The sequence below is a fragment of the Pholis gunnellus genome (assembly GCF_910591455.1).
Source record: "Pholis gunnellus genome assembly, chromosome: 18".
Classification (NCBI taxonomy): Eukaryota; Metazoa; Chordata; class Actinopteri; order Perciformes; family Pholidae; genus Pholis; species Pholis gunnellus.
Window position 1 is genome coordinate 13,772,785 of NC_136545.1, and position 26,222 is coordinate 13,799,006.

The window sequence follows — 26,222 nt, forward strand, 5'->3', positions numbered from 1 at the left end:
TCTTTGATGATTAAATGGAGAGTAGAAACAATGTATTAAAACTTAATGTGTAACTTTGGCAGCCACAATGGTGGTATGAATGCACGCTGCACAAGTAGATGCCATTTTACCCTTTCACCTGTCTGAACAGTAAGCAGCGGTCTGCCCTTTTCTAATTCCTGACATGTATTATTTGTGCGTACAACAGAAGAGTTCTAATTTAGAATAGCTGTGCAAATACCTATGGACAACACAAGGACTTGTCACCATGTCCAAGGCCAGTTTTTATTAGAATGATGAAAAAAAAAATCATACCCACAGGAAGCAGGACTGCTGACATTGCTGCAGCACCCATACACCCAGCTGGATGAGGCAACCTATATTTGTATTTCTGCAAGATTTTCTATTTGTTGTGTTGCACCTCACTGTCAGCTGCAATATCTTCTTTTGAAGTCGTTGCCTAATATTATATTCATGTTTGTTTTTTTCCCCCCAATCGACAAAAAATGCCTCTATCATATCTATTTTCCCAACAAATTACAACAAATGTGAGGTTTGGTCTTGTAAACCAAACGCTGAGGTGGATGTTGTAACACTGAACTTTTTTTTGTTAACCTAAACAAATTCCTTGCAAGTTCAGAGACGACAATCAATGCGGTGGATGTACAGTAAGAAGGAGAGGGTAATGATTACTTTATGGCATCAGTATACACATAGGCTTTCACACACATTTCTGTGATTTGACCGTTTCACGAAGTGAAAGAAACTGGACAAATCACTTTGAAGCAATTCAGCAAAACTTGTAGTCAAAGCAAGCAAAGTGATTTTCCACCAGCCAGTTCAATTCAAACAGCACCGGTCCACGTGTGTGTATGTCTATGGCAGCTGGTTTTGTGTTTTTTCATGTTTAACAAGACTTGCCCGAGCAGGTGCTTTTCTGTCACTTGTCAAAAGGTAAAATACCCACTTTCATGTTGCTTATTGTTGTGGCCAGAATGGCAGCATGCTGAAAAGACAGAGCAGTGCTTCCCTTTTGTGATTTACACTTTTTTTTTTTTTACACAATTTCCCAACCAGTGGTTCAGCCTATTGTTGGAACTGCAATAAATGTGCTTGGATGAAAGACTTCGTTTCAGGTGTTTTGTGTGTGTGTGTAGGTGTGTGTGTGTGTGTATAATTGTTGAGTGCTATTGTATGGGTGCAATAACGCATGATACAGGACGATGATGCGAATAGAAAGCTGTTTGGAAACACCTTTAACTTGGCTGTAGAGTGGATGTGGCTGTGCCTTGAGGAGATACAACATACTTGAGGGCAATTACGGATCAAATAATCGTGCTGCTAAAAAGAACAGATACAAAAAGCAGAATAGGTGGAGAGACACGAGGAGACAGAGGGAGGGAGCCACAAGTACTGATTTAGTAAGAATGCCGAATGTTCTGGGGTCTGGATACGTAAATGACTTCATCATTGAATTACAACCATTACTGATCTCACAATGCATTAACAAACAGTGCTTGATGGAAGAATATACACACATGTCTGCACACATTCACAACCCACAAACACATACGTGCCAACTCCATATTTGGCATCTTCACGTGTACCGAGTGAGTGTGGAGCTCTAATACATAATGCACCAGCCCACAACATGCCCTTGACCAGGGTGACGTACATTTCACATACATTACAGATGTAATCCATTCTAATGAGCTTAGATTGTATCTAGGTGGGCACGAAATACACAAGGGAGTTACAGCACTCAGCGCAAGATAAATATCATCACGCTGCACGTTTGGCTTTTGTTTCGTATAGCTTTAATGTCAGCACAACTATTTTCAGAAAATTGTACGAGCTAACTATATACATACTGCAGTGGAGGCTGCAGATTAGATACCTGGATGGGGCAACGGGCACTGGGGGCCTACACACTCTAATGTTGTTGTCTAGCTTGCTTTACTAAGCTTTTGACTCCATCTATAGAAGAAGAAGTATGTTACATTAACTCCGTTGTTTGAAAAGCAAACTATCTCCAGCCACAATATATACTATTAATATATAAGTACAGCCTCCCTTGACTGGCAACTCAGCTGATCACACATGGATCCCATTGTTTTATTGGTTTTAGGGCGCTGTCTTCTGTGCCCTTTTTACACCAATTGGCTATATTGTTGAATATCTGATTGTCCTCTATTGGATTATCAGTGTAACGCAGGACATATTAGGCCATTTTAGCTGCCTCCTCACTACAACTTACTAAGCTCCAATTGACAAAGTATTTTGTTTATAATATTGAGAAAGTTGTGGTAAGATTTGTATTTTTACCATTATTTTGGAATAAAGAAATTACGCAGCTTACAATTACCAATAAGTGTGTACTTTATTTTATTGATATGTTAAAACATAGTTTATATAATATGACATATAACACATTTAAAACCCTTTAAAACCGGCATAATTGTGCCTTTCATAATGTTTTTATGGTTCAAAACATCAAACATTCTCTTAATGTTTAATGAGACCAACTAAAGATGGAGCAATACTGTAAGATATTCATATTTGCGTGTTTGTTTTTATGTATATAGCAGTTATTCTCATACTGTAGAACTTCACTTGAAATAATATAAAAAGGCTTTAAAAGTAAAATATGAAATGCAAAAAAGTGCATTTAATAATTTATTTACATACTTACTCTGAGATATGCGTGAGGTTAGAGGTAATAACAACACAAATCTAAATCCAACTATTAATGCTTTCACTACTGCACAACGATTGTCAATATTAAGACTTTATTACTGCCATACTGCCATTTCTAAATAAAATGTATTCGATGTGCATAAATCAGTTCTATTGGGCTCCTCCAAGGACTTTTATTCAGATCAGAGACACTGAGAAACATTCATGAAGGTAACCCTGTAGCAAAAGAGGAAGGAAGGACAGGTTCCTTCCACCACATTCTGTTTTGAAGTCCTTGCAATTATCTCAACATAAAAGAGATTCAAATGCTTGTATTTCCTTCTAATCTCAACACACACAATATGGCCAGAAATATGCCTTTACACTGCATTTCTAACCAGTGCATAGAATTTCAAGTTGACTCAAGGTGATGCACGTTTGTGTGGACTAACCTGTGTCCTGATCACAGATCTGCTCGCAGGGCTCAGTGGTCCTCTGGCCGCAGTAGTCCAGGACCCACTGTGAGGACGAATTGGTCTGATAGTAGAGGGTTAGCTTGGCTGGGTTTAGCCAATTAGAAACATCCAGGAAGCTGCCCATGCTCACCACAAAACTACTTCCTGAAAAAAAACAAGAAAAAGACAAAATGATTTAGCTTTTTGAAAAAAAAAAAACAATAAAACATTGTAAAATACTTTGTTTGTTATTTTTAAACCATACATAAATGAACATGCATTACATTCAAGCTGTTGCCGAACAAGTTCACACAATGCTGATAAAGCCTATTTCTACCAGGGAAAGCTCTCTGTAGATTTCGCACTTTTCCCGGAGTTGCGATGTCTGGTGTTTGTGACAACTTTACCGCGAAATATCGCACAAAAGCTTCCTGGCGTGCCTGCCGCATCTCCCCAGCCCCAAGGATACCTTAAGTCTTCCCATGCTCAGTTTCATATTTATCTGAAGGGTCCACCCCCAGAACCTCCGTCATGGCCGCTGCCATACTCTTAGCTGCTGCGCCATCGCTATGATCTCTCCCAAAGGGTAATTATTACTCGCACTTCAGCTTTAAACCCCTGTTTCCTGTTCCTATTGCATAATCAATTGGGAGGTACCTAATTATTTTATTTTCACTGTAATTTCTATTCCCCTCCTGACCAGGCTGAATTTAAATGATAAAATTAAGACCCATAATGTGTGTATTGATGGGATTTCCCTGTTGATTGCAGTAGAGGGGCTAAAAGAGTTTCACAAGTCACTCAGTAAATGCTATCCTCATTGGCAGTGACTTACCTTTCGTTCGTACTGCTCCCGGAGCAATCGTTAAACTGCGATCACTGAACAAGATTATCCTTAATTGATGCCAATGACTTTACGTTCCTAAGGGAGCTTTAGGAGATTGTGCTTCAGCCCCTCTAGTGAACACAAAGGTTCGTAGACACCTACAGTATATTGTGTCTATATTGCTGGGTCGTGGACGGAAGATTTGCGGAAGCAATTGCAGCAAGTATACATGTCAGTGTCAAAGACAAAATGTACTTCCACTTTGCTAGAATAGAAATACAGCAATTGTGAGATTGAGAAAAATGATTCCCTCATTTGTTTATGTCATGATGTGAAACTCTGTGATGGTGGTCTCCAGGCTGTTTATTTTTACAGAGAGGATTAATGCAGATGGAAATGCTTAGACAGTGACCAGCAATCAAATCGGAGTCACAGCTAAAGTAACAAGAGCAATGCCCTGCAGTTAAATACACAACCCAGAGGAGTAATAGTTTACCCCACAAAGAATGCTGATAAAGCATATATATCCCAAGCCTCAATTACATTTCAGTTTTGTATTGTTTATTTTCTTTCCATTTTAGTTGTGATTTGTAATAGAACACACCACCATTTGCCTCCTCGTACACACGTGACATCACCGGCTTCTTTTTGTTTGACAGCAAAGTGTCACACCGGGACAGCCTGACCCACACAGAGCCTTAAAGAAATACACCAATGTGTTCAAGTTTTATTTTCGGTCTACCTGGCACACTTGACAGGAGCAACTCATTTTGACCAGAGACCAACCAGCAGGCCTGTAGTTATGCCTTCAAGTACACTTTGATTTGCTTGGAACCATTGTTCTGTTGCAGCCACAGTACGGATTGAAGTAAAGTTGAAGTGTGTCTACTTCAGATATTGAGGCGCAAACTTATAAGAAATAGGTCTGTATGGGATAATATACAAGAAGGTGGTTTGAGATATTGTGCTGTAAAGGACTGCATGTGTTCTTACTTCTACACACAATAGTCATGAATTTAGGCTACAATTTATAAAATGAGTAAATATTGACAAACCATAGACGCACACTCCCTGAGAAACAAGTTGCCGTTCTTGAAAAGGAAGCAGTCAGTACCACCAAAATGCCCAAAAAAGGCTAAAATACACACACAATTCTCCAGATGGCATCCCAAAAATCATCTCAGGCTGACCAGAGGTGAGCATAACAAGGCTACTTCCTGCAGCACTGCAGTTAGTGAACTGAGCTGCCGGTAGGCCTCGTTTGCTGAGAGAGAGGAAAAATCTAATGTTGTCAGCTCACACAGTGAGGAGGCAATTGTTAGATTACGGGTTGGTTTCCCTGAGAGCTGTGAAGAACCCCCCCCTGAGCAGTAAGAACATCGCTGATTGCTGGCAATTTCGCTGTGCATATTGTGAATTGAGTGCAAAAAACTGTGGGAATATGATTTTGTTAGATTAAACCCCTTTCAACTGCTTTGGGGAACCGATGTGGAATAGAAAGCATTACACATCAGTGGCAACGGATAATCCTATAAACATCTAGCATTTGTTTATCTATCAAACAAACATCCACTCACAGACTGACTGACATCTTATTATTATACAGTAATTAGTTATGCTCTTGTAGTTGCTGCATTATCTTGTTTTTGATGTCATCTTAACATATAATTATGGCAGTTGAGATACATGATAAGATGCAAAACCTAGTTTATCATATTATATCACCACCTTCGGACTGTAATTTTGTATAAGTCATGATGTTGACCTCTCCATACCTACATAGACCTACACTGTGCTGTGCTGTTTGTCTTCATCGTCTCCTGTTTTCTCTCCCCTACTCCCATCACTCATTAACTCCCCTGAATAAATAGAGTAGTTTACAGTGTGCAGCTCACACGTCTCGCGTGTCAGATCATATGTTTTGCATTGTAGCCATACCGCAGCATTATAGTCTTTATTCCTGTCTTGCCTGTTCCTGTCCTAAACCTAACTTATATTTATACAGGCTTGCCAGTTTGGATTTGCTTTGTTTGTTTATCTGTTGGATTTGTTTGCTCTGACTCCCTGCCTGCTGCCGACTGTATGCCTGCCAGACTAATGAGTTAAGCCGCCCCTTTATCACATCTGCTCTGCCTCAGGTGTCTCCTTTAAGTATCTCAGTCCAATCCCATTATAAGAAAGTTTGCAGAAGGACAACAAAACTAAAAGTAAAAACAAAACTTGCAAAACAAACGCTGTATGGAACACACAACATAGAGAAGATGTTCCTGTTTTTAGAGCCTTGCCTGGAGTGGGGCTAACATGTAAAGATTGTGTGAGAGAGAGAGAGAGAGAGAGAGAGAGAGAGAGAGAGAGAGAGAGAGAGAGAGAGAGAGAGAGAGGCACGAAAGCAAAGGCCATCAAAATGTAAATAATGAATTCTCTAGTGATTGGGAATATCCATGGAACACATCAGCCAAACTCCATCCATTGATTTGGTTTATGTCAAAAGTTAAGAACTTAGCATCGGGTCAGGGCCAAACTTTTGAGAAAAAATATTGTGTATGAGTGGAAAGTTGAGGAGGTCAGAAAAAAACCAATCAATCATTCTAAGTGACATTCTAAGTGACATATCGGCATTAAACTTATCAGTACGTTGACAGTTGTAGTTGTAGAGATATCCTGCAATGGACTGCAGTGTAGTGGTCTAAACCTTTTTTCTGTGAGACCAGTTCAAGTATTCCAAGTTGGATTCACAAAACTCTCTTAACTGCAATAAGGAGCAGTTGTAGAGAGCTCATTTCTGCCTGAGGACTGCCACCCGATGTCACCTTAAGCATAACCGATGCCCCCAACATCGCTCTCTATTTGTGGGCAGGTTTCACAAAGAATTTAGCACTGCAGAAATTCAAGTCTCGCTGTTGGAAATCGGTGGAGAAAAAGATAACAAGTGGTCAAGGGAACATGACAGTCATAAAGAAATTAGACGAGAAAGTATCACAGCCTACAGGAGGTGATGTTACACTGTCGGGTATTATAATGATCCTGGACAGAAACCTGCAAGACCCTGAGGCAGCTGTGTGGATTGAAAAGATTCTATTGAAAGGTCGCTGTGCCAAAGCCAACAAAAATCATGAACTCTACAGTAAAAGGACTGTCAGTAAATTGCCTGAATGGTGATCTGGTGAACAGAATATTCATTTTGAGTCTAGTTTGTCTTAGATGTATATTATATTTTAGTCAGTTTGGAAACTTTTACATAAAAGATGAAATTATCGGAACAAAGAAACGAGAACAAATGATCTTCCATAACTCTCCCAAATGCCACTTCAGAAGAAATCCGTGTGTACGAGTGGTTCTTACATGAGGCCAAATGTCGTTATGATTTGACAGAATCCAATGATACTGTGTGTGAAGTGAACTGCAATGTGATTGGTCTGGGGAACAACAAACATCAACGCCTCATAAAAAAAAACCAGGAAAAAAAACAACCTCAAACCACTGAGCACTAAAAGTCATTTACAGTATATTGGCTTAAATTATATTTTCCAAGTGACCATCTTACAAGTTATCACAAAATAAACTCCATAAATTGGAGTTTTGTGAACTGTTCCATTTCTATTGTGTGTCCATGTGCACACAAATTGAGGATGTGTGGGCGGACTAGAAATGAGGCCCCGGCGGCAAGAGCACCTGATCGACTGATATGTGAATGCTTTCAGAGATATAGCAATCATTAGTTAAATTGCCTCAGCTCCTCACTCCCTCTAACTTCGCTTAACTCCTTGCACATTTTCCATATTGGCCTCTCTTACCTCCCAGCAAGGTTTATACTGTGGTATCTTGCCAATACACGGACCCAATTTACAATTTTCCCCAAAGCCAACGACGAATATAAAACAGACACAGTGGGACGACTCTCTAAGCAGTTGCCTGGGCATCGACATACTTGATTATCCTGAATTGGCATTTATTGTGAAAATATTGTGTGTGCGCACTGTCTCAATGCTGGCATGTAAAAGACAGAAGACGGCGTTATCGGCTCGTTCTTTTCTCAAAAACGTTTTGCGCGTGTGTCATACGACGCTTTGCATAAAAGCACAAATAAACCTTGGGAGTACTTCTGTCACATTAGTTCAATAGAATGTTTGTGTCGACTGAAACGGTAGAATAGGTTAGTATTCAAATCTATGCAGTCACATGTAATAAAGCTTTCACACTGAATGCTCCCACAGCAAAAACAAAAAAAAGAAAAGAAAAGAAAAGAAATCACATTTTGAGCACAATGCTCTTCATCAGTCTGATGGCTCCAAATGTCATTCAGTCGTTTGTGGTGACAATAAATCATTTTTGTCTTTTCCATTGGGAGCTTTCAGTTTGTGGACTTTGTTGTCCTGATTCATCTTTTTGGTTCTAGCACATGATTTACTTTTTCTTGGATGGATGTGCGTCTTTTGTACTTTATCAGTCGTGCAGAAGGGGCACTGACACCGAAAAGCATTAAAATTTAGAACCACAAATCACGGTAGAGGTGTGTGGGGGGGGGGGGGGGGGGGAGATTTTACTGCAAGCCATTTGTAAATAGAAACAGTGGGAGCATACAGAGAGCTGTCCCTGGTCCATTAGCTGTTCCCACTAACAACAAAAAACTATACAAATTGCATAATATCTTTCACCGCTCAATAACAACGTGTGTGTGTGGACAGTCATCTCTGCAGCATGCTTGAAGGACAACTGTATCCAATTATGGCTGGGGAAAATACAGAAAAGAATGACACAAAGGTGTACCTTGATGGATAGTGGCTATTATGATAACATGCTCCACAAATCTATATTCTTCTTTAGCTTCCAACACAAAGCTCAGCATTGCCCGAGGTTGAGGTACAGTATCTCCTGCTACTATATCTGAGGGTGTATCACAAAGGTTATACGTGATCGCAGTCTCCCAACAGAGTTTAGCGGGTGACTTTTTCCCTTCCCCCTTTTTTACTCTTGGGTTTTACAGCTTATAGTCTCAATTAAGAGGGCAGCAAAAAAAAAAACAAAGACGAAAATAGATACAAGGCTAAACGTGAACAAAGTGATCGTTTTGGACATTCCTTTAGTTGAATATTCAGCCAAGTTCTAATGAACGTGTTGCACTTACCATCCGCAACAAAATGCTCAGGCACATGGAGCGTAACCTTGACGGTGAGAGGGCAGGAATCCTGCGTAGCATAGACAATGGCAGTGACACATGTGCTGATGGTGATCAACGTCAGGGTGACCTTATTCAGAGGACTGTGCGAGTGGCCTAGAGGAAGAGAAAGAGAAAAAAAAGGTGAACAGTTTTGACAGGAGCCCTTTTGATTTTCATCAGTGGCTCAAACACACGACTTGTATTTGAACATCCCTGACAGGAAGTACTTTCACACATAGGGGACGTAAAACACACACAGCACAAACCTCAAAACTACATCGTCCACTTTAGCACGCCGTGTTGAAAATGCAGCCTCTGAGTCTCCCACAATCCTTGAAAATGGCATTAATTGTACTCCTGATTTATTAATCTAACCCGGGTTCAAGTCCGGCCTGAGAAAAGAAAGGACGACTTAGAATAACGGCGCTTCTGCAGAGCAGCCCTGAATCATTCACCAGCGTGATGTATGATCTTATTGCCACTGACAGGGTTATAGATTGGTTGTTTTGGTTGCCCTTTGGCTCTGTCAGGGCTCCCATTTCCAAGCCAGATATGGGGAATGAAATTAGCCGCTTAACCTCTGTCTAGTGGTATTCATCTTGGGAGAGAAGTAAGCATGTTGAAAGGAGGCTCACTGGAATGTGATAGGGATTATGGCAGTGATAGCGCTGCTTTGGGCCTCATTCACAAACCTTTCTTAAGGAGAAATGTCTTCTTAAAACCCACTTAAGCAGTAATGTCTTAGAATCTGCATGCGTCAGGAAATATGGTGCCCAGTGTGCACCATGCACTATGCAGGTTTGTTGGAAAAGTCAAAAGTAATAATAGGCCTATTCCTGTTCTAAGCAGTCAAACTCAGGTGTGCTGGTTAAGTGACGTGTATTGAACAAATGGCCTCCTTGCTGATGCAGTAATGTATCAGCAGTAATGTATCAGCAACTACTTCAGTGTGTACCTCATAAAAACAGAGCCACACACAATCTAGATGTTTTACATTTTACAACTGCAGTACGGTGTGATTTCATCAATCACTGATGCCATGTGCAAATGGTGCAAATTGAATTGAAAAAAAAAAAAACACCCCATTCTGGAAACAATTCTAATCAGTAACCCCTTGTGACAGGAGAGTCCAGTGAATCCCATCAGAAGTTTGGAAGTACTGAAATGCAGCTCAAGGTCAAAACCAGGAGGACAAAGTTAGGATAATGAATCCCCCCCCCCCGTACTGAATCGCTAGTCACGATGTTGTGGAGGGACAGGAACAACACCTGTCCGCGGTGAAAGCGGCAGAGCAGCTAATCCCTTTGGTGTATGGGTAGTGTCACTGGGCTCGTGAAGGGGTCCCTCAATTACTATAGAAGCCTACTGAGTAGACAAAAGCATGTACACTCACGATGGCAAACACTTACTTTATGGCCACAAACCAAACATCTAGTCAATGCGCTCAATTAATCACAGAAACGCTAAAGCAAACACGTACAAAAATCAACAAGCAAATAGAATACACAAAACAACAGTAAAGATTAAAAACTTAAGTTTCATTTCTTTCTTCTGCTTGTGTTCCTCTTCAACAACCTTTCTACATGCGGCTGCAACTTAAAAACAGATCACGGTCACGGGTTTATGGCTTTCCGAATCCTGAGCCAACATGCTTTTATTACATGATCCAAGAGCTGATGGTTACGACTATTAAGATTATTTTTAAATTAGAACAGTCAACTATTTTCTGTGATTAATTGTACATTTAAAATTCCACAACGAATACATGCTATGTCACTGTGTTTGTGTGTCTATTTCATTTTGAACTAAAATAACTGGAGCCTCGTCTGTGTTCATGAACCTACACATACCATCTTTACCCCCATTCTAATGAAGGTTGCATTTAAACTGTGAGGTGAACTTCAACAATCAACATTTGTGTAACAACTACGAGACCTTATGCAGAAGCTATACATGAATGTCCGAATACCATCCGTCTTTTTACTTTCCAAACGGCTTATATTGTCGAGGGTCTCTGGAGCGGAGTCATCACCTTTAAATATCTAACACTGACAAAAACAATGTGTTTTCAATAAACTCTGGAGGCAATTATGAACACGTCACCCTTGGGAGTTTTGGTCCCTGGGTTGAACCTCCTGCTTTGTTATGTGACAGTGAACAGCAGGTATGGAGAATAATTAGGAACACGTGGATTTCTATTAATTTACAATAACTTTACATACATGTCTGGACACCCAAGTGAACACACACACACACACACACACTACTTCTCTGTTTCTTCCTCTTCCGGTCATTCCCTCACATACACACAAATCCACAGAGTTTTCACTATCACATATCACTATGTGGGAAGGGAAGTTAAAATCATGCTTCCCATCAGAGTAATGTGACTCAGCTTTGCTCATCTTTGAGCCTCCATTTACATCCGCTCATATATCTGCTTTGAGTGTCATTGAGCTGTGCCATGGAACGGCACTTTAAACCCCACAGGGAATGTGCAGGACTCCTTCCTACTTCCAGCTCCGCTGACAATTCCAGAAATGTCTAGCCTCATTTCACTCAGCTATAGGCTCATATTCAACCAGGGTAGGGTTTGAATTCATTCCTTTTCAACATGTTTTATTGTATATCATCGTCTTTTTACTTGATTGCCTTCTCAGCAGTACGTAGTGGATAAGAGGCTCCCCCCCCCGTGCAAGTTAATGTGTTTAGAAAGTAACACATTTACAACGATATGCAAAGATATACACCTGCGTTCGCTCTCACCTTTGCTGCGCCTTCGTCCTCTGTGCTGCTCTGTGTAGAACTTCATCTGGTTGTCGTCTTCGGGTTCTGACCCCGATTCCCCTTGAGGACCAAACACACCTCCAGGTGCTGGCAGGACGAAGGTAAGAGGAGACAAATGGAAAGAAATTTGAGAAAGAAGGAATGAATCAAAACATTTTAGGATACGATTAATAAGCTGGAAAAAAATACCAACAAACAAAAAAAGACATCTTTACCCGTCTAAATGTGGTTGCTATACACCACCCAAATGTCATTATATCCAACCTCTATTCACACTGTTCCTGTCCCTCCTTGTATGATCTCTTGGCCACTTCGGTAATTTGTCCATCGTTACCAAGTCTCTGGTGCTTAATTTGGTAATCAAATTGGGTTACATCCCCAGTGTGTGCGCATGTTTGTTTTCAAGTTAGTGTGAGAGCAAGAGCGAGGCTGTGAGAGTTAATAAGAGGCTTTGTTTGTACTGCGTTGCCACTTCGACATCAAAACACACATCCGAATGCACGAGGGCTGCCACAAAGTGATAATTGCCAGGGATTTGCACAGTGTTAAGCCACTGATGGATAAATAAGTAATCTGAAATAACCTAAAATGTGTGGACGGCTTTGAACGGCATTCTAAGTCCGATACAAGAAGGCCACCGAAGAGATTTTGTTAAATATGCTTATTACTGTAAATCACGTAACACACATTGTTCTGCATTGTTGTAAGAACATAATTTAGCCAAAGTCACACCATAAAGACATGACTTTATGCCAATAACATCAATCTGATTTCCTCATGGTTGTACATATGTTTTGCTAGTATAATCCCCTGGATCACCATGATTACACTTCCTAATCTCCCAGAGTGGAAAGGGGATAATGGAGTGAAAGAAAATCAATGCTCTTCTGTTGACTGTGAAGGAGCATCTGTGAAGAAATGCTTCACCTGTTGACGGCAAATTCAAACGAGGACGCATGCAGACAAAAAAAAAAAAAAAAAGTACAATATTGTGTCAATACTGTGATCCATATCATGTGGCTCATACACATTTACTCTTCTGTTAGAGGCTCAAGCTTTACCCCCACAGGGGTAATTATAGATAATAGTTAGACGGCTAAGTGCTGTCAGTTGGTAATTGTGTACATGATTAGAATAATGCAGTGGAATTAGTGTAGTTAAAAAATGTTTACTCACATATGGTGATGATTATTTTTTTTCTTGCAAGGTTCAAGTAAGGCCACAGCCTGCATGTATCACTTCTTTCGTAAAAGTACAAGTTTTGTCACAAGTTAACGATAAAAGTTAAAATCCTTCACTTCTACTCACAGATCCTAGATGCCTGCAGAGGTGAGAAGGAACCCCCTGAGAGTGATTATACACAAACAATATATAAAGCTCTCTTTCTTCATTGTTTAGTTCATTTTTCATGTGAACAACCGAGAGTTAAACTTCGAAATGCCTGAAGTTGTGCATGTTGTATAACCCAATTTAACCTGTACCTTGATAAATGTGTCCCAGTCCTCACACTCCGAAAAGAACGTTTTGACTCCAACAGTAAGTTGGCTCCCTGGAGCCTTCTTTAACGGATGCTTCACCCACATCCTGTGTTACCTTGAATTCCTGAAGAAAACTCGGTTTTCTCACAGGCCTCCGCAGTGAACGCAGGATCAAAACACAGAGAAGTTTTGATCAATTTAAATAAATGTGGGCCACGTTTCACAATTGCAAAACTATCTCAAAACAACCCTTTACAAACCCTCGCACAAGCCGTGCAGCATAAGTAACCCGAGTCTCATTTATCCAGTGGAATGCACATTACTTCCCAAACACATGAATCTTCTGCAACACTTGCACTACTCGTCTGTGCGGTTCATAAGTGTTTTAAATAGGTTTGAGCAAAGATGCACGTGTTTGGGAAGTACTGAGCATACGACTGGATAACTGAGACGTGGATTATGCTGCACAAGTTGTGTGAGAGTTTGTAAATTAATGATTTTAGCTGCTGTTAAAATGCTGCCCCATTTAATTAAATTCATTGAGACATTTCTCTGTTTTTTTTTATCTTCGTTCACCTTGGAGGCATACTAGACTTTTTTTTTTGTTTGTATTTTTCTTCAAGAATTCAAGGTAACACAGGATGAGTAGTTGACACACAAATGGTCCTTTTGTGGTTGAGTGCTCATTTTTACAGCCCCTCTCTCCACCAAAAGCTTATCACTACATACTTTTAAAGATCTAATCCACTCAGACATTTTACACATGAGAGGGGACAAGTAACAAAGACTGGCTGGTAAAATATAATAACTTCTTTCTGCAAAATGACTGGATGGTAGAGCACATTCCCAGCATTCAAGCAACTGATCAACTCGGGGATAGTATTGTGTGAAGACTAGCTCGGAGGAGAGCGCGCTTATTTAATGGTTGAGAAAAACCTAAGATGACAATATTGAATTTCAGATCCTCTAGAAGTAGAAATTAAAATCTGAATCTAACAGGCAACCGATATACAAGGCAATCATTGCTTTGGTTCTAGCGAAGCCAAGCTGCTGTGTTCTGGAACAGTTGCAGATCGGAGAAATGATTCGTTACTTATGCAAGACTTCAGAGAGCAGATTATGTTTTTAATTCTCCTTAAAAACGTCTATGTCATGCTGTACCTTCCTTATTAAAATGAGTTTATTTTCAATGATAGAGCAACATATTCGTTTGGACACAGTCAGCATTCCTGTGCGGCGCAATGCAGGTAACAATCCCCCTCCTTTACTCACTTCATAAACATCATGTCACAGCTCATGAACATTTGCCTGCGCCATAAACACTTTGGACATGATTAAAAGTTCTGTTAAGTCGGTGTAAAAAGTGCTTGCAGAAAGCTGCAGCTATTCTTTTGGTCGGGTGCACTTATACAGGTCGAGAGTCGAGTTGGCTTTTGAGTGCAAGAGTCTGGCGGTATTTGGAGAGCGGAGCCGAGGCAATGTGGTGTAAAATTGGTTCGGAATATATGCGACGTGTTCGTACATGCCCAAGAGGTGGTGGATGGAGAGGAAGACAAACTGAGAAAGAGGGACAGAAACAGAGTCATATGAATACATATTAAAAAACAGTGATGCATTTACAGATCAGCCTAAACACATTAGTTGCTCAACTTGTGGTACTTTTAACATCTCATGAAAACTTAAGACATTATTTCGTCTATAATACGCTGTAAATCTCTCCATATTTCATACAATGATACATGTATTATCCCTTGACCTTCTATAGGTAGAAATGCGTCAATGATCGTAAGTGTTTTTGTATGCATTCACAGTTGTATTAGAAATGAATGGGCACCCTATTGTTTTTAAAAAAGGTTCCCACTTGATCATCTCAGGCTGTAATCAAGTTTATTGGGACCCACTTATCTGCGATGTAACCTGGGACATTTAGGGATGAGAACGTTATCAATAAAATATATCCTAAATCTGTAGCCAGTGGCTGTAGTTATGGTAAAAGTAAAGGAGAAAGTCAGGTGACGAAGTATAAAGAGTGACAAAGATTGCGTAAGGAGCATGGATGTGTAAAGTGAAGTGGATACAGCATTGGAGGCGGAGCCCTGTTCATTCTTATACGAGTTGCTCATCAAGCAAAATTGGTACAACTGCCGTGAATAAAATGTTCTGGATCTTCCGGCAATTTTCTTTATCTTTGGGGCCCATCCAGCAAGCATGCTAGTGTTTACTTTAACCCCGCCTCCCAAACGCTCGTCTCGGGTTTGTGCTCATTCACGTGAATGAAATTTCACTATGCCAAGGTCGATAACTCTGGATTGGCTATTATTGAATTTTAAAACATAATAATTTAAGAAAAGGCTTTAATTAAGTGTTCTGCTGATTTAGAGACATCTCTATCCCAACGTTTAAATAGAGCAACATGGATTTGAGAGTAGGGCCACAGACCAAGCTGCCGCTTTTTGACAAGTCGGGAGAACATGTTGAAATAAATGTGCGAATGACATTTTCAGTTTGGCCAAAAACATAAATAACTTTAACTCAACTAATTTTCCCTAAATAACCCTAAAGAAATGTCCTGTATGAAATGAGGACAGTCCAAAATGTTTTAACTTTGCAAAAACATCCTCCACTTTGAAGGTCTTAGACACAAAACAATTTGCCACCAAAATAGAAATAAACTACTTTAATCTTCACACAGTAGATGAACACGGGTCATGTACTACTTAAGCTCTGGACCAGATTTACATACATGAAGGAGCACAAATTAGCCTTCCTTCAAAATTGCACTTTCGAGATGCGTCAGATTAGCGGCTGATTTAGCATGAGCTCATGACATAATCTAAGGTTTGGACAGCCTTCTAGCTGCTTTCTAGGAGTGATATTATTGTACTGGTGAAATAGGATTATTCATTATATTCAGTAAGTCGGCAATTTCAAAGCATGTAAATCTATAAACGGTTTGTGAAGTCTGAATTGTTGGAATAGATACGTGAAGTTCTGAGGAGATATGTACAAAATAAAGAAAGGGAACACCTTGATGAATTAGCAAGAGAAAGCAACTGCCTGCTGTCATGCAGCTTTCAACAGAAAGCTGGCCAGTTACATTTTTTAAACCATCATTCTAATTGGTCTTTGCAACTAAGATAAAAGCGCATATTTGCAGAGAAGCTTGGTAAACCCAGAGGAATATAAACTCAACAACACATTATGTGTGTCATGTGTGTGATCCTCCTTCCAAATACATGCATAAAGGACAGAGTAACGTTTCACTGATCACAAAAATACAGACACACACACACCCACATACTGTGGGTGTGTGTGTGTGCGTGATCCAGATGACAGGTGAATTGTGAAACCAAGCTAGGGCGTAGGTTTAATAAATAACATACACGCAAGAATACATCTGAAACAAGGAGCAAAAGTCTTTGGAAATCTGGCCGTGGGCCTTTTCTATTTCACTGCTTGTCTTCCTTTTTCACAATGTTTCTTCCTCTTTGAGTCATTTTCTGTTTTGATCTTGCTTTTCTCTCCCTCAGCCGTTATACCTTCCAAACCAAGTCCCATAACACCATCAACCCCCAAAACACTAAGGCTGTCAGTACTACAAATCCCAATTACTGGGGCATACCAATCTCACCTTCACAGATCCTGTCACAGTCCTGAAGTCCATTAGATAATTTCAGAGTGCTCGAGGTCGTTTTTCACATTTTGATTTGTCAATATACTTACTTTAGTTACAATAGTTCATTCAACCAACACAAAAAAACTTCCCTGCTTGAAAGAAATCTTCTTTATCTACAGTTAAATTATAATAAAAAAGACTTCTGAATAACTTTTAATCAACACTTTGGAAAGGTGCAATATCTTCTTGGAAATATACATTATTCACTTCATTCTGCTCACAGTCAGCATTTGATAAGGCAAAGACACCCGCTGTCGTCCTGAAGGATGACAACAGCTTGTTTTTCTGTGTGAAAATGTATTATGCTCTCAGACTATATAACACCTCATCTCAGAGTGTTGTGCTGGATACAAATTAAAAATGCAGACAAAAAGAAGGGCACATTGCTTTGTCACAGAAAGCACCGGAATACCGTTTCTACTGTGCCATCATTTTGAAAAAAAGCATGTTATTTTAATCTGAGCATTTATATATATAATTGAAAGTAGACAGTTAAAGATAGAGGGAGCAGATGAATAAAAATAAGACAATATCAGAGAAAGGAAATAGACGACGACAGCTATAAACAAAAGCTTTGCAGGCAAAAGGAGAATGAGATGTCACAATTATATGCTGAAGCAAGAATGATGTGATTTTGGTGTTTAAAGGCTTTAAAGGAGAAAGTAAGACAGACAGCGTGACTTGTGACTGCAGGGGGGAAAAGACACTCTCATAAGTGGGTTAGAGAGAATACAAAGTCCACAGGAGAGGGAGAGGTAGAAATAGACAGTTCTCCAATCCATCTTGTAATGAGAAGGATTTAAAAAGCATGGGAAAGCAGGGAGGTTAGCTGAAAGCTAATGATCTTCTGCATAGGACGAGGGCATACAGCACTCTGGTAGAACTATAATATACTGTATTTTACACCAGCAAAAAAAAAAAATGTATAGACCTTATCTACTCACACATTACAATGATTATCTCATTTTGTGTGTAGAAATACTTTTTCTTTTAAATTTACACTCTTGAAATATAAAGACATTGCCCTGATTTGACTATATATGTATTATAATAGAATATAATAACTTTGTTCTTGGGAGCCTTTTCAGTCAAGACATTCATTTATTCTAAATTACATAAATATATTGGAAACAAATAATCAACAGATTCATATTGAGTAAAAGTAAACGTTAGTGGCAGCCCTGCATTATACTGTAATACACATAATAATACACATGTTAATGGATGTGTTGCTCAAACATAGAGTCCATACCAAATCTACAGTTCAAGCTTATGCTCGCACATTTTTGGTAAATTTGACTCCAGCTTTCGGAGCCTATACCCATATGCAGTGCCAACAAATGTAAACAGCAACCTAAAGTCATTATATTCAGGATTAACCCATATACAGACAAACAAACATACAGTGACTATATATACACAGTGGATACATTATGTACTGGGTCTGATTGGCAACTCTACAGGAGTGCCAGAGTTGTATGGCAGTGCAAAGAAGGCTGAAATGAATAGTGTATGCATTGTGCAATAAATTATATATACAGGTTAGCTACAGATCAGCACCCATTGAGTTGAACTGCCAGGACACCCAGTCTTTAAAAAAAAAAAAAACACTTCATTTGGGCAGATGTTTGTCGATACAGGTGCTTGAACCTCAATTTGAAGGGCAGCCTCGTACTCATTAAGCATTATGGATGTACAGTATCACATTAATGTGTTGCCTTTTTTAGCACCTCCATGAATTTGGCTCATTGGAGCAGTCCTAGTTGCCAAACAATATTTCTAAACCTTCGGAAATGAAAAGGTTAAGTGTAGCTTTTCAAGGATAACTCCCATATAATTATACAGACGTGCGAATCGATACAAGTGTGTGAAGGCGAGACTGTTGTGAGAGGAAAAATCTTTCACAGTTCAGCTTGTGTCCGTTTGAAAAGATAAAAGACAGCACGGGAGGAAAGTAGTTCATAAAAGAGAGTAGCACGTCTGATTGTGAAGCTGCCGGTATGCATGTTGACAGGTAGATTGTGAATTCAGAAGCCCTTGTGTTCATAAATACTATATGTGCATGAAACCGTTCTCTCATTTATTGCATGCATGTGTGTGCATGTGACTGTGACGAATCTCACAACTCCAATGAGACCTCAGTGGCTTTGGTGGCTCTAAGCAAGACGAACTGTCTTGACTTGTGGCTGCTACACTTACAGCTAAATGTCAGCTTGTGTGTGAATACTGTAAAGTGCATATGCATATATATATATATATATATATATATATAGCTTATGCTAAATGTGCGCCTGAGCACATATGCGTGTGACAATGTGTTTGTGATAATAAATAAAGCTGACAAAAACACCAGTCCCCACATGGCTCAGCAACTGGTAATCACATTAAGGAACAGCTGCATTCAGCAGTCAGTTGTGGTGCTAGCAAGCGAAATATCTCAAACTCAAACTCGATGCAAACTGGCAGTCTGCATTCACACAAAAGTGAGAGTATGTAAATGTGTCATTTATAATGCACAAGGCAGCCTCTGAGAAGGCTGCAAAAGCAAATTTGAGAAGTTGTACGTCTCAGTTTGTATTTGCGGGAAAAATATATAAAAAATGTATGCGAGCGGCAAATGAATTGAAGTTTGCAACTTTACTGCATCAGCTGACTTCAAATGTAGATCATGATTATAAACAACAATTGTATACATTCCGCACTTGCAAGTCCGATGCATGTTAGAAGTATTTGAGAAACATGGCTCTATTCTGGTGAAACACAAGCACAGGCTGCAGGGGTCAGGATCAGGAAGGAAGGCCCGAGTCGTTCCATGCTGCACCAAAGACAAGAGGGTTTCAACTCTGAAAACCAGAAAACCAGAGAGATAGGAGGAAATCTAGCAGGTAGGACCTGTGTTTGTATTTAAGTCGGTCTGTCCCAGTCTTTGTACTTTCTAAGAGGAAACTGCATGCTGGAACAGGATGACCACATGTATGTCACAAAGGTCTAGCTATCCTGGTCTTTAACGGCCATTTCATTTGTCATGTCTCAGTCTGCCACTGCACTGTTTGCCTATCCAAAATAATCCCAATTGATCTGTTTTTGCCCAGGGTATTTCTAAAAGCTCTGCGGGCGTGCATGCACACACACACACACACACACACACACACACACACACACACACACACACAAACACACACGCACACACACGCACACACAATCTTATTATACATAAACAACCTAGGCATGTTGAAAATTATTACAGAGGGCATCACAATATAAGCCTTGCCGACACATTTTACAACCTGAATTTATGAGTTGCAACCTCTTATACGGGAGAGAAAGGACTTGAAAAGGTGGGAGGCTTAACAAGGCACCACTTGGCTCTTGTACTAAAGTGGACTCCGTTTGTACACTATATATATATTTTTTTTTCTTTATTGCATCTCTCCTGCATCGAGAGCACACTTGCCAATGTGTAGCTAATAAGCAAATGGTGAATCTCAGGAAGTTCAGGTACGGATTTGGTGAAAAGCTGTGACAGGCTGTTACGGGTCATTTCAGTGACCCTTGGCACCTGAATGCATCTTTTTTTTTCACCTGTTAACCAGCGTGTGCTGTGGTAAGGGCTTGGAGGGTGGCATGGGATGGCAACTGTCACCCGAAAAGGTGTTGCTTTGCCACTGTAGCTATTCATTATGAAAAAATGATGTCCCCTCTTTTTCACTCTTTTCTCTTTGTGACATTTGTATCTGTTTTCATGTTAAGTTGACAGTGATGAGTTAAACTGTTTGCCTTTTCATCTCATTGAGTTTGAGTCCATCAGCTTGTCAGTCACAGAAGCGCCATTCAGTACCCAACAAAGCATTGAAGAAAACATGTGCACAGTCTGGTGCTCTCAGCCAGTAAGCTGGCTCTGCACCACAACAATGTTGAAAGGGACAAAAAAATAGAAGGTCATACGTATAACTCCTTGAGCTGAGGATTGATTTAGCAGTTTGTCAGTATATGCAGTGTAACTCCAAAACCCCTGATCTTCAGGCTCCTCAGTTACTTTGCTCCATATTTTAGACGGTGGGAAAGATAGTGGATCTGGCTTTAGGACAATATGGTACCGTCTGCCTGAAAGGGATTTAAAAGGTCAGGATAATAGCTCCAGAAACGGATGATTCATGCTGTATAGCCCCATAAAAATAAATCTTAAAAGCAATCCTGAAATGAAAAGATAGAGGAAAAAGTGTGTAAATGTAAATTAGTGTAAGATGCTAAAAAGTAAAAAATGCATCAACACAATCCTTTTAGCTTGGACGTGAAAGGTTGAATTGGAATTAAATAACATTTGTAGCTTCTGAGCTAAATCTGTCGAAAATCTAAGACCCTTGCTGATATCACATACTGAGCTACAACTCCCATCCCAACGAGAGGAGCTGCCCAAAAAGGCTAAGCTGCAAGTAAAAAAAAAAAATACCCCATTTAGAAGGTGCTACCCATTGGTGTGTGTGTGTGTGTTTTAATTTAGTTCCAATGGTTTCATCCAAATGAAAGCAGCATTATCAAACCTAAATTCACAAATGAATGCCAATCCCTTGCACAAGCAGTGGACATAGCCATCAGTCAGCGTGGCACTGATTTGGATGTTTGTGTTACTACCTCTTATGCATGTAAAGTGTCATTTATTTTCCGGTTGAGCCCCTAACTTATACATACTTAATACAATATACATTTGTGACAATGGAAGAGTCTTCCATACAATATCTATACATATGATAAAGAAGACGCTCGTGCTCCCGAATCACCTGCCTCTTCAATATTAACGCTACTGTAGGCAACATCAAACCATCCCCCCCCCGGAAGTGCGTCAAAGAATCAAAGAGTGTGGCTCGGACTAAGCAATAGTATCAACAGACTATACTCGAAGGTGGGCTGTAAAGAACCATTCTTTATTTGCAACCAGCAAATGTAACTGCTTGACCTTTGGCTGTTTTTGCTTGGTTTTGAAAAAGTCTTAAACACGACCTGCATCTGATATATGAGGGCCATTTACATACATAGTCAAAACAGTCAAGAAGTAGTGTATTCGGTAATGAATTGACGTATGGATGTGCAGAAAACAACCCTGTTTTCATTGCTACCCAATGACATTGTCAATGTGCTGACAAAGGAAATATATGAGGTTAAACAAAATCCCTTTGGTAATGTTATTGTGGTTTTGTTTGAACGTTGATTTACTGTAGACTTGGACAGTATTGAACCAAGACCATGATCTACGTTTCCTTTAAAACGATTAAAGACATCATTTCTGGGAGACAGGTTTGGCAGAAAATTACTAAATTACAGTGTGTGTGTGCAAAAAAAGGGGGGGGGGGGGGATACAATTTGGAAATTCATCTTGCTTCAGCTAAAGCCCGGCCAGCCCAACTTCATTACGGTGACCTTTAAGCAATGAGAACCAAAGGATCACTTCACCAGCTGCTGCTGAAGCTCATCTCAACTAGACAGGAGAGGCATGGCTGGCTGTGACGGGATAAACCCCCATTGCATGGCTTTTTGCTCTGCGTCCCTTCCCATGTGTCAACACTAGCTGCACTTTCATCCTCTGCCACACTTCTCAGAATAAACTATTTAAAATTGCTCCTAATCATTAACTGAGAAAAATTGCCACACTCTCCACTGAACTCCGACCGTGTTCCCTGGGAAGATGGCTTAAGTACAACAGACAGCCTCTCCACACAGGCATCACGCACCTCTTTTTCTGTTAGGGTGGGCACATCCACACACTTGTCTGCACAGCCCGAGTTCGACTTCAGTGTGTACACCCCATTAAGCAGCAACTCCTCTTCTTGAGTGCACATGGCCAGAAATCCTGAGAAAAAAAAGTCGTGGCATTTGGACCAAGGATTCGCCGACATCAAAACGGAGAGAGCTGAGGCGGGCATCGTGTCATTTTTTTTGGAGCAGCGAGACGGTTCACAGAGCACGATCAATATCTGGGATTAGAGAATAGCTATATACTGGGATATAGATTGTAAGATGTAGGTACATCAAGATGGAAAGTTGAATTCAGATATGCATGTTGATAATTGGATTAGGAAAATGTGCAAAAGGCATGTTGTCACTTTTTAACTGTGTTTACTGGAGTTATCTTTAAAAAAATATGAATCTTTAATACAAATTCTAACATCTGGTTACATGTATGTAAAGTAAGATGTCAAATTAATTATGCAGTGTGTTGCAAAAGCAGAGCTAGCCCAATGGCTAATTAACGACTGCCTAAGTGTCTTTATTTTCAGAGATTTCTGTTCTGCTTTTCTTTAAAGTATATTTTTTGTTGAAAATCGGTTTTCATGGTAATCAGCATCTTCCTGGAAACAAACAACAAAATACTTTGCAGGCGGGGGGGGGGGGGGGGGGGGATTGGTTCATGCAGGGGTTTATGCAGTGAAATCTGAAGTAAAACGTATATAATTAGGTTTTAACATCTTGGAGTATTATGTAATGTAACTGACAAGTACTTCAAATGATTAGTTTAAATATGCACAGAGGATTAATTAGAGAGGAAGTTTGGTCAGCCGGTTCGATAGACATCCGCATGACCCTGTTTGTATTTTGTTTCTGTCTGCAGGTCTTTCACACACCAAACGCATACAAAACAATAGAGTCGCACACTGCCCTGACTTGGCAGTAGATCAGCTATGGCCTGTTGTAGAGAAGCCCTGGGGCTTCAGACCCACAGCTGTAATCACGGTGTTTTGTCTACAGTGAAGATTGAGGACTGCTGAAAGTGGAGCGGAGCACAGAATGAATTCAAGCACCATCTAACACACACACACACACACACACACACCTACACACACCTACACACACACAAACAAGACAGAAAGAAGTACTTTCATGTGCTACTTCAAAGCGTCAATTAAACAGGAGAAAGGCTAGATAATAACCATAAGGTTATCCACATCATAATGAGCCAAAGTATTTGTTGTGACACATCAAAAAACTTCCACAGCTTCTAGTCAGCACATGGAAATACATTAACACTACAGCAGGGAATTGCAAGCACAGAGGCGCATGCAAATAAGGGAGTTTTTAAAAAGACAAATCTTCATTTTTGACAAAACCACAATGTGTTGTGACTTCAAAGTGTTTCGGGAAAGGTGGCTTGACTAAAACAATGATGGTTACATTACATTATGTAGCCATAGTTTTACAAACACAGGCATCGCCTTCTAAAGGGCCTCAATATTTCAGAGAAGATTCTTATCCGTGTTTGAGGGCAGAGCAGTTCTTTTGTGGCAAAAAGACGACGTGTGCAAACACAAGAAGCACAACATCAGTCGGCTGTGGCCCGCACCATTAACACAATTCATGTTGTTTTCACAGAATATGCAATCAATTAACACAATTGTAAAATGCATACATTCTCTTTACATAAACGCTTACCCAATACTTGCACACAGCATGCCAGAAATAAAAGTCCTAATGAACATCCAATTTAGTATAGAGCCTCTATTTCTGCAACAGCAGCAGCAGCAGCTAGAAAACTGTATTAAAACAGCAGATATCATTTTTTTAACGAGTAGAGCACTGTACTTATGTATATCATTTTTACACATTCAAATGTATATTGTAAACTAGATTTTTTTTAATCACTGACCACATTTTCATGTTGCTAGCTTTTTTCTGCAGCAATTCTTCACTAACTATTTTTTCTTCTTTACATTCCCTTTTAGATAGGAATTCACACATTGAACCAAAACAAATAATGTAGATTATTTTACAGTAAAAGGAAATTGAATTGTATGAAATAATGTGTTTTAATTAACAATGTCGCTATTATATTGCGGTAGATCTGAAACTTGAAATGTATTTTGAAATTCATTCTGCTATGATTGACTCTGTTCGTCATGGATAGAAAGCACGTCTGGTTTGATCAAATGATTTGATAATGAGTCAGGTTTGCTTTGTTTTGATATACGTGTATGTGAAGACTTTGTTTCACATTTTGAAATGTAGAGTATGTTATTAATAAATAAAAAACTGGTTTTGAGCAAAATAAATACTATTATTATTTGACAAATTGTGTGATGTGGGTGTGTTGCTGTGTTAAGAGTTTAGGAAAAATAATAGGTAAACATTTGCCAGCAACGGCGCAAATCAAGCATATCAATGTATTTCAAGGTTCACCTGTTGTCATTATACGACATAGTGCACAACATAATGCAAGCTGTAGTCCCTGATACACAAGAAAAACTATTTGAAATGTTAAATATGATATTTTTCCATCGTCAAATTTCTTGCAAACTCTAGGCTTGACAGAATGACATAAGCAAATAGCCTCTTAACACCCACAACACTACCTGCTGTGTACGGTACATTGAGCAAGCAGAACTCTGTCCCCGTCAGGCAACAAATGGCCGACGCCCTGCACCAAGAATACACTGTAATGTGCAGGGGAGAGTAACACAAAAGCAAAGTACTCCACTCATACTGGTCAATCCTTAATGCTGACCATAGGTCTGGACAGAGAGGAAAGTACATCTCAAAGTCAATCAACATTAACTGCAACTCCCAGCACCTATACTGCCATGTAGAAGTTGATGGGGGAAATAAAGCCAGCTCACAGATAAAAAAAATTAAAAAAACTGATCAAACTTCAGAGGGAAGGGAGAAAACCAATTGCAGCCAACAACAAGCCAATCCAAGATCATTAGCAACAGTGTTCACATGACTGGAAAAAGGCATATCCACAGGATTGTGGAGTACAAAAGAAAGGGCTTTTCTGTGGATCCTATCACAATGGAATACTCCACAAAGAACCAAAGATGAAAGCCAACCACTCTCAAAACTTCACATGGGATGAAACATGTGCTGACTTGTACACTTTGATAGCACAATGCAACAACTTCTCTCGGGCAAGAAAGAGATCATTGATTGGGCAGGTCGGTAAAAACAGAGTGGCTCCACAAATCATTTCATGTGCCTAAGATCCGGATAAGATCGTGATTTTCCCCATGCTAAATTCTTATAAAAAAGTAGGAGAAGAGGCAGCAGTGTAGTAGTTGCAATAACCTTCTCAGTAGCCTCCTGTTTCTGGATAACCTTTTAGACCTTAGATACCCATATAGACCCATTTACTGTCTTTTTAAGGGGGTGACAGGGGATCTTCAGGGGGAGATAGCAGTTCCACAATACATGTCATACAGAA

The 26,222-nt window shown here is 39.8% G+C and overlaps 1 protein-coding gene across 1 annotated transcript in view; it reads right to left on the reverse strand.

Moving 5' to 3' along the window:
* The window catches only part of astn2 (astrotactin 2), a gene marked incomplete at both ends in the record, with an annotated part of 222,466 nt that overhangs the window by 113,269 nt on the left and 82,975 nt on the right, over window positions 1-26,222 (reverse strand). The window contains 3 exons of the mRNA XM_079179557.1: window positions 3,108-3,275; window positions 9,062-9,208; window positions 11,861-11,968. Coding sequence (XP_079035683.1) covers window positions 3,108-3,275; window positions 9,062-9,208; window positions 11,861-11,968 — 423 coding nt within the window. The remainder of the gene's footprint in view (window positions 1-3,107; window positions 3,276-9,061; window positions 9,209-11,860; window positions 11,969-26,222) is intronic.